The sequence below is a fragment of the Podarcis raffonei genome, chromosome 12 (genome assembly GCF_027172205.1).
Source record: "Podarcis raffonei isolate rPodRaf1 chromosome 12, rPodRaf1.pri, whole genome shotgun sequence".
Classification (NCBI taxonomy): Eukaryota; Metazoa; Chordata; class Lepidosauria; order Squamata; family Lacertidae; genus Podarcis; species Podarcis raffonei.
Genome location: NC_070613.1, coordinates 28,362,931 through 28,378,373, shown reverse-complemented (window position 1 = coordinate 28,378,373; position 15,443 = coordinate 28,362,931). Strand labels below are relative to the sequence as shown.

The following is a 15,443-nucleotide window of genomic DNA, read 5'->3' as shown; positions in this document are numbered from 1 at the left end:
TAGCCCAGTTCACATCCTTAAAAATTCCAAGGAGCCCATGTAAAACGGGAGTTTAAGTGAAGAGCAGGAAGGCTGTTGTTGAGATTCAGAATTACAAATCGATCCAGAATATGAACTTGTCCATCTCTGATGCTTACCTCCATTACAATATAAGCACCATCTAGAAAGTTCATTGCCAGCTTGTACAGCAGTTTGAGCCAATGCATTTTCTTCATACTAGGTAGCTTGCGGAGTCTGGTCTGTACCATGGACATCTGCGAGAAAACACATCCCCCAAGCCCTTGTGCTGGGGATGCAGGTAGGGGCACACAACCACCAGATACAATGGAAGGAAGTATAGTACAGATTGAGGGATTGCAATGGTGTGGTCAGAGACAATTGGACATCATCATAGTCCCTACTCTTGAGAGTCCCATGGACTGAAAGAAGATCAAACCTATCCATTCTTAAGGAAATCAGCCCTGAGTGCTCACTGGAAGGACAGATCGTGAAGCTGAGGCTCCAGTACTTTGGCCACCTCATGAGAAGAGAAGACTCCCTGGAAAAGACCCTGATGTTGGGAAAGATGGAGGGCACAAGGGGAAGGGGACGACAGAGGACGACAGAGGACGAGATGGTTGGACAGTGTTCTCGAAGCTACCAGCATGAGTTTGACCAAACTGCGGGAGGCAGTGGAAGACAGGAGTGCCTGGCGTGCTCTGGTCCATGGGGTCACGAAGAGTCAGACACAACTAAACGACTAAACAACAAACAACAAAATAGTCCCTATCATTAAAAAGCAGTATGTGGAGTGACACTGTGGGAGTGGGGGCAAGGGAAACTTTGTCTGCGTCTGGTGAAAATGTAAAGCAAAGGATTTCTGGTGTTAACTGTGGTTACAGAGCAAGAATATATTTTATTCTATGAGTATGATAACCTATTGGATCCTTTGGTTCCCCCCCCCCCATTCAGCTATATTTTTCTATTGAGCTATATTTTTATCTTGTAATCTGTTCTGAGATCTTTAGAGATCTTCAGATGAAGAGTGGTATATAAATTACAGAGATAATAAAATATCCCATAAGACCAAGGCATCAAACCCAAGGTTTATATTATATTTTTATATTATGACACTCAGTAGGCTAATATATGTGAGAGACTGGGAAAACATCCAAAAGTGAAATAAAATGGATCTTGTAAGGAAATGATGGGAACAACCTAACAGGCCAGAAAGCTCCGGACTCCTTGTCCTAGTCTTGGACCGTTTAGGATGGAAGCACGACTTCTGGTTTAGCTAGTCTCGCCTTTCCTGTCACCTTGATACACACGTTATCCCCACCCTTAGGGTACTACATTGGCTGCCAATTAGCTACCAGCCACATTTAAACTCTTGTTACTTACATCAGAAGCCCGGAATAAGCCTGCACCAGGTTTTCTTGCCCATATACAGATGTGTAAGACTGCTTAGATCATCTGGGGAGATTATACTTGTGGCACTGCAGAATATCAGTGGCATCCGACAGAATATCACAAAGCCGCTCCCCCAAACAGGCATTTTCCACCATTGTCCCTGTACTCTGGAATGCCCATCCTGCTACAATATGTGAAGCATCACCCACCAGTTTTCTGATATCTTCTAAATATTGGGGGGGGGGGGTTCCAGGCTTTCCCTGACCTGTAAGACTTGGACCATATACTATTGGTTTCATCTCTGCTCTTATTATACTGCTTTATTGTTTTTACATTGCATTTTTGCATACCACTAAGAGATCTTTAAATATTAAGTGGTCTACGAATAATTCTAAATAATTTTTTTAAAATGAAAAAAAAAAGGATTTACATTTTCAAAAACTCAGAAGAAATCTTCCTGCAGCTATTGCATGCATGCGGCCCATCAGAGAAGCACCTACCATGTTCTCATTCATATCGTGTTAAAGGAATAGTTTGACATGTGAGCTGCTGATGGCTCAGACATGCTGGGCGCTTTCTCGGCAAAGAAAGAAAAATGCTTTCCCTTCCCCAGCTGGGGTTCTATTTGCATACAGGTGTCATGAGGCTCCCTCTCCGAATAACGCAGCACAATGCTGGTTTCAGATGTCAGGATGCGAGGATGAGGGCAAAGGCACAGCAGAAATGGCTTGCAGCTAGTTATGAGACCCAGAGGTCAAGGCCATTAACTCGCGTTTGGGGCCAATTGTCACCAGGTGTCCCAGAAGCTCATTTGGTTTAATGCTTTGAACTGGGATGCCAGACTTAACGATCGGATTGATAACCACCCTGTGGGGAGGCCGAATCTACTCCCTAGAACATAATGACAGAGCTCTCTGGTGTGTGTGGAGGGGGGGGAGAAGGGTTCGCCATACCGCCCCCCGTCCTTAGCAGAAAGCAAAGCAAAAGACTCAGCAGCAGCAGCAAGGAGTGGAAGAAAAATAGAATCCTAGAATTGTAGAGCTGGAAAGGGCCTCCGATGATCATCTAGTCCAGCCCCCAGCAATGCAGGAATCTCAATTAAAGCTCTTGGAGGGTCCATAATTGGCCACATGCCAAGCTGTGTCCACCTGCAGGAAGATTAAATCAAACCTCCAGCCACACAGAATAATCTCAAGAGTGCTGTCAAGCCTGTCAGGAGTAAGCATAGACCAATAGTACCAAATAGTATGGGAAACAGCCTTACTAGAAAAATTAACCAATACAGTGGTGCCTCAGGTTACATATGCTTCAGGTTACATACACTTCAGGTTACAGACTCTGCTAACCCAGAAATAGTGCTTCAGGTTAAGAACTTTGCTTCAGGATGAGAACAGAAATCGTGCTCCAGCGGCACGGCGGCAGCAGGAGGCCCCATTAGCTAAAGTGGTGCTTCAGGTTAAGAACAGTTTCAGGTTAAATACGGACCTCTGGAATGAATTAAGTACTTAACCCGAGGTACCACTGTAAACTGAAAGTGACACGGGGACAAATAGAAGAAGACAGCTTCACGCCGGTATGGCTCCCCTTTATCACATACACAGCCCAACAAGACAACGACAAAAATCCACCAACAGCATACAAATCAGTATGGCTAACCTGATGCAAAACACCCACCCACCGCACTCACACGTGAAAACAAAGACCACCACAGCCAACCACAAATGAACAACCACACCCTAGGCCAACCCCAACCTCTCTCACCACCAAAGGAACACAAGTGAACAGCAAAGAACCTGCAGAAGCAACGCTGACACCAAACCCTGCATATAGCAAATAAAATAGAAACATTGCCATCCGACCCCACCCATCTTTCCCCCCTCCACCTCTTTCCCCCTATTCTTCCCAATGTCTCAACAAATGAAACTGATTTGTAAAAATGTTACATGGGGAAAAAATATACGAGAGAGAGAGACATTAAAAAAAAGTGCCGTCCAGCAGGTAGGCATCTCGGAATGCGTTTTAGAGAACAAGATGCTGTCACGCCCGCTTCCTTGCGCGAGGCTTATTTGGGTTCCTTTTGCTTGACAGCAGCATTCTTTTCCTCATCCAACAAGTACGTTGTTGCACGTTTATGGGAGTGACTCTCCATGCTGAATTTTGGACCTTTTTATGGGACAATGCTTGTTGACTGATACTCCAAACAGCTGAAATTTATACATATTGAGGCAGCTAATGCATCAGTAACTACAGTATCCCTGTCATTCTGATCAATTCAGTTAATGGAGTTATAACCAATTCCTAGTGCACACTTCACGCTATAAGAAGTAGCTATTTAATGGGGGAGAGTTTCGCACAAATATTAAGAAATCTTAGGTTTGTTATTCTAAAAGTGACTGGATTGAAATGTAACTTTGAACAGAAGAAGGAAATGGATAGCAGGACACAGAATAATGAACCACAAAAGTATTTCTATACAGGAGCGTTATTACATGGCAGCTATCAAGGTGACCAAATTTAAAGAAAGATAAGGTTCACCACAACTCTGCTAATTAGTTGATAGAGTATTGGATCTGGATGAGGGAAACCTGAATTCAAATCTCTGTCTGTAGGCAAAGCTCACTAGATCACTCCCTCTCAGCATAGCCTCACAAGATTGTTGTAAGAATAAGTCCTCTGAGGACGGATGTGAGTTGATTTAGGGAAGGGTTGCAACTCAGTGTCAGTATCTGCTTTGCATTGTATCCAGGTTCAGTCCCCAAGATGTCCAGGTACAGCTGCGAGAAACCCCTGTCTGAAACACGACAGAAAGGCTGCCAGTCAGTGTAGACATTACTAAGTCAAATGGGCGAGTGGTCCGACTCAGTGCAAGTTTTCTATGTTTGTTTCACTGAAAAAGTTACTAAGAAATCTTATAATAAACAAATAATAGATGAAGGCTGTGATACATTTTTAATATTAACCCCCCTTGTTTTAAAAATGTATATCCTGCCTAATTTCGAAAGAAACTGTTACACCCAAACATTACACAATATTAAAATACCTCGCAATTGCCTTTCCTGGCTCCAGTCATAAGAACAGAACATTAAGGTGCAAAGCCTAAGCCAACATCATTTCCAAAACAACCATTAAAATGGAAACATAAGAAATAAACATGGCGGGGGGACTAGATCAGACAGACGCCTTTCTAGAAAGCCCTGGTGACGGAAGCCTGGCGCAGGGTGGGAAGGTCTGACAAGACAGACAAATAATTGTTATGCAGAGCAAGGCAACATAAGAGGAGGCCAGCTGGATCGCCCTAAGGATCCACATTGACCAGCATCCTTTCTGCCCCCAAAGTGGTCTTCAGAAGCACAATGCCTTTGGATGTGCATTAAAGCTGTGCTGCAGGGCTGAGGAACCTGTGGGCTCCCACATATTGTTTGACTCCAACTCCCATCATCCCTGACCACTGGGCCAAGCTGCCTGGGGCTGATGGGAGCTGGAGTCCAACAACACCGGGAGGGCCACACTTTCCCTTCCTCTGCTATACTGCCAAAATTACCATGGATAGAGCTGTCCACCTCTATGAAGTTGTCCCATTCCCTTTCAAGAATAGCTTAATAAATCTTGTTCTATCAGAGAGAATGCATGCATTGTAACAACAAAAGCTTATGTCTTAATAAATGTATTTGTCTTTTAAAATACCACAAGATTCTTTTTAGAGCTCTCTCTCTCTCTCTCCTTCTGGAACAACAGATCTAACAGAGCTGCCCTTCAAGAAATCATTACCAGGCAAGAGGAAGGCATGGCCCACTCCTCACCCATGTGAGCCACAGGTTAAGTGAATGGCTATATTCTTCTCATGCATCTGTTCCTTTTGCCATTAAAATTGCTCCCTGCCCTTAAATAATTGGGACAATGCTGTGCTTCCATATTCAGAACTGCTCCCGTCTTCATGCCTAGTCAGTTTCCTCTGATCGCTTCCTCCACCACAATGTCAGTTTTTACATACACCACTAGAGGGTACTCTTTGTAAGTTTCTGGAGTAAAGAATAAAACAAACTCCTCCCAAAAAAATCCATATTTCGAAAGAGAAGCATATGCTTGTGCCATCTCTGAAGGCAAATTCTGCCGTTTCACACCCAGTCTTGCACTCGGGTTTTAGATTACAGTGGTACCTCAGGTTAAGAACGTAATACGTTCTGGAGGGCCGTTCTTAACCTGAAACTGTTATTAACCTGAGGTACCACTTTAGCTAATGAGGCCTCCCGCTGCTGCCACGCGATTTCTGTTCTCATCCTGAAACAAAGTTCTTAACCTGAGGCACTATTTCTGGGTTAGTGGAGTCTGTAACCTGAAGCGTCTGTTATCCGAGGTACCACTGTACTTCTGCAACAAACAGATTTACGTCGCTATTTTATTACATCAATATATACTTTAAGGAGACAGTGCTTTGGCACCTCTGCCAGGCAGCGAGATCAAATGTTAAGCAGTAAGTTAGCTTATTGGAGGGCTGAGCTAGATGTAACATTGGCTATCCACGAGATCTCCTATCTTTCTCAGTTAAGGGGGGGGGGAGGAAGAGAGTGCTTTGGGAGCAGTCCTATGCGGCTGGAAGTGAAGAGATTCATCCTTTCAGCAATGTCAGTTTATTGACCTGAATCTCCCCCCACCCACCCCCACCCCACCCCCCAAGCTGCTGCTTGCCCTCAAAAGAAAAGCATTCAGGCACCAACAGTTTGTCTTACGGCAGGAAGAGGGAGCCACTAGCCCTACAGATATTGCTAGACTCCAATTCATCCTCCCCAGGGAACATGGCCCACGGTCAGGAATGATGGGGGCAGTACTATAACTCCTGGATGGACCAAGCATCTTTTGACAAAATGAGATGGCTTCTGTTTTTATTGTTCTTATGTATTCTGTGTTTTTTATATTGTAATTTTGTGTTGTGACCTATGGGTAAAGGGCGGTACACAAATTTAATAAATGCAACAACAACAGGAGTTTTAGTCCAACAACATCTGGGGGGCCCCAGATGCCCCATTCCTGCTCCAAATATTTACTTTTGCTTTGCTAACCCATTATGGTAATTACCTTGAACGGCAGATAAAATAAAGGCAACTTCAGAAGGCACATCAATTCAGTAATTATATGAGTGCTCTAAATGATTTCCTCAGCCTTCCCTGAAGTATTGCCCTCCAGATGTTGTGGGACTTTAACTCTCCCAGCCAGCAGGGCCAATGGTCAGGGAACACAGAAAGATGCCTTGCTGAGTCAGGTCATTGGTCCATCTCATACAGTACTGGGAAGGTCTTGGAGACTTGCAACAGGGTGCCATGATCCACAAGGACAAGTGTTCCTATGTGTTATGGTGTGTGGATGATGATTTACTAGAGAGAGAGAGGAGCCTTTTCAGAAGTATCCTTGTTATAATCTCAATGTGACCTCTGCGTCTCAGGCATTTTGAATGAACAGTGAGGTCAAGAGGCATATCTACAGCATCTCAAATTGTACACCGAGCCAAAAATGACATGTCATTTCTTCCCCTCAAATAAAGGAAGTTGCAGGTTTTCCAACAAAAAATACATTATTCTGTGGAAGGAAGTAGGATGCTGAATAGACCAAAAAAAGAAAGTGGAGGAAAATGATATGTCTTCTTGATGACTCAACTACTTGTTTAGAAGCTGCCAGCCAGCCTCCACACCTCCAGCGTATACAGAATAATGAAACAAGACAGTTTTTCTAAGCTATGTCTCCCTTTTAGTTTGGAAGCCACCAGGAAACTGCTGAAAATAAAGAGCTTACTTGCACTGCAGATCTGTTTTTTATTTTATTATTATTTATTGAACGTATATCCTGCCTTCCCTCGAGCCCAGGGCAGCAAACACACAGCATTTCAAAAGAGAAACAAAGCAAAAGCTTTCTGAAACGGTCAAGACACTCTTAAAAACAAATAAAATTAAAATATCCAAAAGCAGTTGCAGTTTTCTCTCCATCTAATTAAAAGATTTTGGATCTTTTCGTAAAACCCTATTCAAGTCTTCAGAAGCAAGCAGTATTTGGAGGGGTGACGGGAGGGAGGAGAATGGGGCTAAGGTCACTTGTCCCTTATTCCCACACTGCCACTGCTGCACCCTATGTGATCCACTCCTCAGTGCTGTGTATAGGTTTAGGCTACCAAATGGGCATAAGTAAACCTGGAGGTTTAAGTTGCAATCCCATGCACACTGACCTGACTCAACTGATCATGCGGACCGGCTACCGCTAAAATCTCAACAAATCCAGTGTAATGTACAAACACGTGTTGCTATTGGAATGAAAAAATGATTTCCTTGAAGACAAAACCAAGACTACAGCCAGACGCAATTCCTAAGTCATATAGGTTGCTGCTACAATTATTTTATGAATAATATAGTTATATATTTTTGTTGTCAATGTGAACTAACTCCATCTGAAGCCCAATCAGTAGGACGTCAATGATGTTACCGTGTCTGCCACTAATAAACCTTCCACTCTCCCTTTCCAGAGAGGTTAAATGTAACATAGAGTAAAACAACATAAAATAATCACATTTACTGGGCTAGTCCAGAGGCCACATCCAAAGAAAACAACGAATAAAATGCTTTAAAAACTCCACACAGGAGCATACATGAGATAAAACAAAACTAAATAGTAAAAATGGAGGAGATACATGTTAGAAAGAACTGATAGCCTCCCAGCTCAGGAACTCCACCAAGGTTGACTGAAACAGCTTCCAAGTAACTTGTCCTGAGGCTGGAAGCTTTTATTGCAAAAGAGACCACCCTCCAAATCACATACCAATTACTTCTTTGTAACAGAAAGCTTGATATGTCTTTCACTTTCTAATACCTTTATGGTGTGCGACATTAAAGTGATCACTGATCAAAGTGAGCTTTTTTTCTTCACTCCAAACATCTCAAATTCCACGGAAGAAATGGTAGCTGCTTTACCTTCAGATCGATGAGTAGACAAAGGCGTCTGCGTCTCCTTGGAATAGGACACCACTTCCCGAGGCAAGAAGTCCACCTGGGTGATCTTTGACACGCCCAGTTTGTGTAGGCGGCGGCTAGAACAAGCAAACCAAAAGGCTGGGTTAGGTACTGGAGTGTGCTGTCAAAAGCGCTATGGCGCTCATTCATGAACACAAGCAGCAGCCTTATCGTGGGGTCAGACCATTAGTCCTTCTAGCTCAGCATTGTCAATGCTGAGAAGTAGCAGCTCTCCAATGTTTCAGGCACTGTACTTCCCAGAAGAGGTGGATTTAGGGGAGCGCAACCAGTTCAGCGGCACAGGGCGCCGAGCATCGGAGGCACTGCAGAGGATGTCACAACTATTATTTAGAATGGAGGATGAGAAGTGGAGAGGGGGTGGATTTTGGCGTCGCACAGGGCGCTGTGAAATGTGAGACCCCAAGGTCCGCCACTGTTTCTAGCCTTACCTGGAGATGCTGGAGACTGAACCCAGAAGCTTTTGCATGCCAGGCCTTTGCTCCACCACCGAGCTAAGTCCCTTCCCCAGTTCCCACAGGATGTGGGGGTTTTTCCCTTAGCAGCTTAACTTTGCTTTCTCTCGCGGGGGGTTGACACTGATGCTGCAAGCTAGAAAAGTGCTGTTTCTACTCCGTTTTGCTTTAAATCGAGCTTTCAGCAAAAAATAAAAATGATGTGGCAGTATAACAGCCACCATTGCTAGTGCTGCAACTAGTCTGTTTTTGAGAAAGGATTTCATGAACGCCCCAAATGACTCTTTTCACAGCTCTGAATTTGCCACTGTGCATTAACTCAACGCAGACTCCAAAGCATCAACCGCAGTCTGTTCGTAGGATGCGCGAAGGGCGTCATCCAACCTTGCCGGAATCTTTTGCTGCTGGATTCTAAGAGCTGAACCAGACAAGACACCATTCATGCAACCGGGCATGCGGGGGAAGTGCTGTAAACTTGGTGGTGGAGCACATGATCTGCATGCATAAGGCCCCAGGTTGAAACCCCAGCATCTCCAGTTATGGCTGAGATTGCCTGATGCATGAAACCCTAGAGAGGTGCTGCCAGTTAGTGTAGGTAATAGTGAGCTAGATAGACCAGTGTTCTGACTCAGTACAAGGCAGCTTCCTGTGCAAATTACTTCTAAAAAAAAAAATCACAGTGCAGGACCCCCCCCCCACGGTTTCCTGATCTGTGTCAGGGCCCCCGTGCCTTCCCCTTACTTCCTCCCCCCCCCAAAAAAATGCTAATTGTGTGAACAGCATTATGCTTGGTTTGTCCTTAATAATCAAAAGATAAAAACAGAAGTTGCTTGACATTCTTAGGATAACACTAGTAATGGTACTGCAGTCCTGTCCTCAAGATGAACAGGACATTCGTTGCACTACTTCTCATATACATTATTGTGTGGAAGCAAATATCCCTGTATAAAATGGGGCTTGTTCCCAAAGTAGGTGTGCACTGGGCTGCAGTCATATTCTGCTCCTCGCCCACCTCTAATCCAATAAAAAAAATATTTTATGTATGTAACCAATACCTATCCAAAGACAGTTTTAAGGTTATTTGTAACACAACCCAAACATAATCTCAGAGTGGGGAAGCTCTGGTTCAAATCCCAGCTCAGATTGGGAGCAGATTGGGTGACTTTGGGGACAGTCACCTCTGCTCAACAGAATCAACCTCGCAGAGCTGAGCCCTCTGGAGGAAGTTCAGTGCAAAAATATTACATCAATGTATTATATCATGGTACTGAAGAAGCCAACATTATGTAAATTGTATTAGCTAATTTATTGGCTGCAACTTTCAAAGCGTTAATGGGCTAAAAGGAAATAGAAATATGATTGATGTGATATTAATAAAATACTCTGAACAATGAACAAGTAGGGGAAATCTGTGGCCTGCTGGTGATGCTAAAGACATACATGTTGATAGTACACACCTACAACATGCATGTTACTGTTTCCACAAACATGCTTTTCTAACATTTCATCTCCAGCGAAATGAAAATGTTTCTTTTGAAAACATCAAGAGCGCACCGGACCCTGGATGTTTTCACTAGCCAGAAGTAGTGACCGTTTTCAGAAAGCTTCACTTCTGTTTTCTCAGAAGAAGACGGTCCTTCCCCAAAAAAACAAAAATAAGAGTACTGTATGACGCTGAGGATTCGGAACACACATACACGCAAGGAGAAAGCTGACCGAGGAAGCAACTTCAACATAACCGGTGCAAACAAAGTCATAGTATAACAAGAGGGAAAATAAAGAACGAGAGTGGACATATACCCAAGTTCAGAGTCAGACTGAAGCTGCAGCACTGAAGGGTCTGTGTCCCACTGCAGGGTCCTAGCGAGGTTATCAGCAGCACAGCACAAGGGGAGGAAGAAGAACACACAGAATTAACTGCAATGACGGGCTGCAGGGAGAGGAACAAATCACTTCATCGTTTGCCATATGCTGTAAAAGCACAGAACAGAGCTCCAAAAGTACAACAGAGAAACACAGGCAATATCACAGAATCTCTACTGTCAGACAAGAGCAGGTAATTCCATCAAACTCTCTTTCTCGGTCAAACTGGAGAATGTTACGCTAGCAAGGACAAGAGGCTTCCGACTTTTGCTCAGCTCTGCTTCACTTCAAAAACAACCATCCTGAAAGACGAGGTAGGCCTCAGCTGCTTAACTGATGAATATCCCGTATTTTTCCGTGTATAAGACTAGGTTTCCCCCCCTAAAAAATGATGTCCAAAATTTGGGGGCATTTTATACAGGGATAGATCTTCCCCCATTTTCTTAAATCGGAGTCCCCAAAAAGAGGGGTGTCTTATGCATGGGGGGCATCTTATAGACAGAAAAATATGGTAATCCAGAGCAGATGATGTTAAATGTGGACTTTCCCCCCTCCCACAGTGAAGAAGCTGCATCCAATTCATAGCTCTACATCAAGGTCAATGAGGAAGCCCTTGCGCTTGCTGGAGCTCCATGAGTACACTGGAGCACCCATGTGCTTAAGTGCCCTGGAAAGAGCGTTCTGCAAGCAGGTTGCTGCATGCAGGTTTGTTGCACCAGAGGCACATTTGGGAGGGCAGGAAATCTCTGCATGCAACACTCGGGGTGTCTGCATGACACGTGGCGTGCACACCGACTAACAGATGATCAGCATTGCCAGCTATGGGTTAAGAGGACTGAGCACATTTTAGGCACGTAGGAGAGGAAATCCAGAAGCACAGCAATGAGAGTGCTTCCTCCAGCTGGGATCTGGATTCCCAGCATTAGAACCAAGTGATCTCTCCATTCTCATTTGAGAAACAAATGAATGAAGAAACAAAAAGTGCATTAAAAACACTAAAATTATATACATACTTATCTAATACAATGGTACATCAATGGAATTATTAAAACAGTAGGTGAATTGTCCTCACTACCTACTTAGTTCAAAGGCAGTTAGTAACTGGTTGACTAACGGGCTACATCTAAGGACACATTAAGAGACGACTTTATTTTATAAATTGATTTTTCCAGGAGCTGATCTTTTAAAAAAATGACACAGTGAAGTAGTCTTGTGGCGGTTCCAACCCAGGAAAGACCACAACTTGCCACATTGCAATTTTTTAAGGTGTTAAAGGATAGAAGCTGGGAACGTATTGAAGTGATCCTAAAACTAGTAGCAGCTGGCGAGGCAGTGCAGGTGCCACATATGAAAAGGGAGAGGGGCAGGGGCAAGGCAGTGGAGAGCTTGGCATGAGTTGGCTCCACCACTGTGCCCACACCACTTTTGTACAGTAGGCTAACTTGCACCCCTCTCTTTCCTCCATTCAGGCAAGCAAAAGGCTTTACCAGAGGACACATTTCAGCCAAGCGAAGACATTTAAGGAAAGTGTGAAGCAGGGCTACTGAAGGACATGGCTATGGCACAGAAAGACTCCCGAGGGCCAGACAGAGAGGCTTAGAGGGCCACATTCCCCTGCTCTCGAGCCAGAGGTTCACCAGCCCTGGACTAGATCTGCCTTCCGCAACCTGATGCACTCCAGATGTTTTGGGCTACCATGCCCATCAGGCCACCACCAACACAGCACTTTGAAGAGCCTGTGTAGTGTAGGGGTTAGAGAGCTGGGTTAGAAGCTGGGAGACCTGGGTTCAAATCCCCACTTAGCCATGAAGTTCACTGGGTGGCATCACACCAGCCACTGCCTCACACCCTAACTTACCTCACATGGTTTTTGTTAGGACAAAATGGGGAGGAAGAGAACCACGTATGCCACCTTCAACTCCGTGGAGGATATAAGAGGTGGAATATAAATTTAACAATAAATTTTTAAAATGTAAAAAAAATATCACTTGCATCTTGGACTGAGTCAGTTGGTTCAATGTGCACCTAAGTGTTGACTCTGCCCACACAACTGTGGCAAAGAAAATTGGTTGAAAACTCATTCCAGCACTGGATTTAGGGACAGTTGCCCATGGTCCCATCCTGGAAAACAACACACTAATCTGTTTCTTTTCCTCAACTCCCCCATCTGCAAAAGATTCAAGAGCATGCCAGAAATGTAGGTTTGCACAATAAAAGTGGATTAAAGCACACTGTCACTCAAACATAACAAATCGGCTTATATTTTTTAATAAGCGGGATGAATGACTTATTAAAGGGAACGCAGCACAAACAAATCAGGATGAATGCTCAGTGTCATCTAACTTCCCCACTATCAATTCCAAATGTTCAATGAAAACCGGACACAGTCTAACACCAGCATAAGTTTTGTGTGAGCTAACCAGGAAGGACACTCAACAAACAGATTGCCTGGAGGAGCCCCTATATATGCTTCCAAGCTAAACTCAGGGGGACAGACTTCCTGCACAAAAGTACTATGAATTGATTGGACTGCAAATGGGACAATCACGCTAGATGAGCTCAGTTCCTATTAGTTTACACTTTGGAGGGCAAGAGCAAGGGCACTGGCCACACGCTGACACATTGAGATGAAACAATCAATATTAAGTCCATTAAAAGAATAAATAAATAAATAAAAGGGACCTTGCAGCGGGGCATGTTCAAAAGGATTTGAGCTGTAGTAAGGGAATCCTCCTGGTGACTTGGTTGAAAACTTGCCCAGGATTTTGTGTGTCATTGGAAAGGCATTTTTGAAAGTGATGCCTTCAAAATAAAAATACAAATGACACAGACAACCAATAAGATTTTCCTCAGGTGGCTTTGCATCAGCAGAGGCAGAATCTCTTCCTCCCAATACTTCTACCTAATCTGAGTGATGAAAGAGGAGGGGGCGGAAGATGCCAAGCACTTTCTGTGCCTAATGTGTTAGAGAAGTTGCCGAGATGAAACTGAAACAAAGTGAAAATGATCTCCCTAACACTGCCAAGGTCATTAGCGAAGAAAGTGTGATTTGCCGAATATGCGCCAGCTTCTAATGTCATGAGTATCGGGGGACCACTTATACCTGCACACCCAGGATACTTAGGGGGGCGGGGGACACGCAGCTTGCTCAAGGCAGTCATTACCCCTTTGCTCCATCCTCCTTCAAAACCTGTCAAGTTTCCCAAGTGACAAACAATATTCCGTTAGGGAGAATTCCATTACTGTGTGATTAAAGGAAGAGCTTGGGAACTGAATCCTCAGCGAACAAAGGCAATTGAGGTTACCGGAGGACAATGTTGCCTTGTATAGGCTTTGCACAGGTTCAAATGCCAGGTCCGCCTTTGCCGGCTCCCCATTTCAGGCTAGCTAGCACTGACCCTCTTATTCAGGTACTACCATTAGCAGCTGGTTCAGGATCTGCTCTGCACACGCCTTTCCGCTTGATAGCGCTCCGCGATCGTATTTTCCAATGCTCCCCCTTCTTAAGATTTTAAAAACAACCACAACTCCCTGCATACATTAGGGGGATGTTTGCTATAAGTCTAAACACGCAAAAGTGAATTTTGTAAGAACTGTTTCTCAACTGCTTACTGGATTCCCAACCCCTTTTTGAGTTTCTGGCTCCCCCCGTCTTCTCCTGCAAAATGCACGTGGCTTTAGTTGTTCCTTGTAACATTTTCCATGGGTATCCAATGGTAAGTGACACCTTTGATTTCCTTGGGGCAATAGATGTTGCCACCCCTAAAAGAAAAGCAGACTAATTAAAGCTTTCATGAGTAGATTAATGAGTACGACAGGGCCATTATCCACCCTAGTTCAGTGACAGCACATTACATATTAATACAGGATTGAGCAGAGACTCAGGTTGCTAAGTCACGCTAGGAAGCCCCCTTAGGGAACAAGAGTGCCCCCCCCCTCAAAACCATACCATGAGAAACTTACTAATGAGAACTATAATCTAGACAACCAAACTCTACATTTCCTTGAGGAATGAGAGTGTGACTGTTTTTAATGATGCCACTGCTCACATGCAAAAAGACTAATTAACCAGAGGTTCCCGACTCTGTATCTGGCAAGCACCCAGAACCAATCCATGCTTTTGTGATGGCCATACAAACAGAAATTTACTATTCATGTAAGCTCATGTGTCCAATAGGGCTTGCTTTCCACCAAATGCTCACAGGATTGAGGTCGTGACCAGCAATCCCACACACTCACTCTAACTTGGGAGTAAGTAAACTAAACCCTGCACTGAGTGAGACATACAAGTAAACATATATTGGATCAGACTGCTAGATGGATTTATCTCATGAGTTTCTGTTTAGAGCACCCTTTCTCAACCTTGGGTCCCCAGGTGTTGTTGGACTACAACTCCCATCATCCCTAGCTAGCAGGACCAGTAGTCAGGAATGGCGGGAGCTGTATACCTGAAGGAGCATCTCCACCCCCATTGTTCAGCATGGACACTGAGATCCAGCTCTGAGGGCCTTCTTGTGGTTCTCTCATTGCAAGAGATGAGGTTACAGGGAACCAGGCAGAGGGCCTTTTCGGTAGTTGAAACCACCCTGTGGAATGCCCTCCCATCAGATGTCAAACATATAAACAGCTACATGGTTTTTAAAAGACATCTGAAGGCAGCCCTGTTCAGGGAAGTTTTTAGTGTTTGATGTTTTATTGCGTTTTTACTATTCTTGTGTTGGAAGCCATC

The 15,443-nt window shown here is 44.2% G+C and overlaps 1 protein-coding gene across 6 annotated transcripts in view; it reads right to left on the bottom strand.

Moving 5' to 3' along the window:
- The window catches only part of DYNC1I1 (dynein cytoplasmic 1 intermediate chain 1), a 222,943-nt gene that overhangs the window by 151,662 nt on the left and 55,838 nt on the right, over positions 1-15,443 (bottom strand). For 4 of the 6 annotated variants that reach the window (XM_053359118.1, XM_053359121.1, XM_053359119.1 and 1 more), the window contains exons 5-6: positions 10,652-10,711; positions 8,340-8,455 (exon numbers count right to left, since the gene is read on the bottom strand). In XM_053359118.1, coding sequence (XP_053215093.1) covers positions 8,340-8,455; positions 10,652-10,711 — 176 coding nt within the window. The remainder of the gene's footprint in view (positions 1-8,339; positions 8,456-10,651; positions 10,712-15,443) is intronic. The other 2 variants (XM_053359124.1, XM_053359122.1) reach the window with 1 other exon arrangement.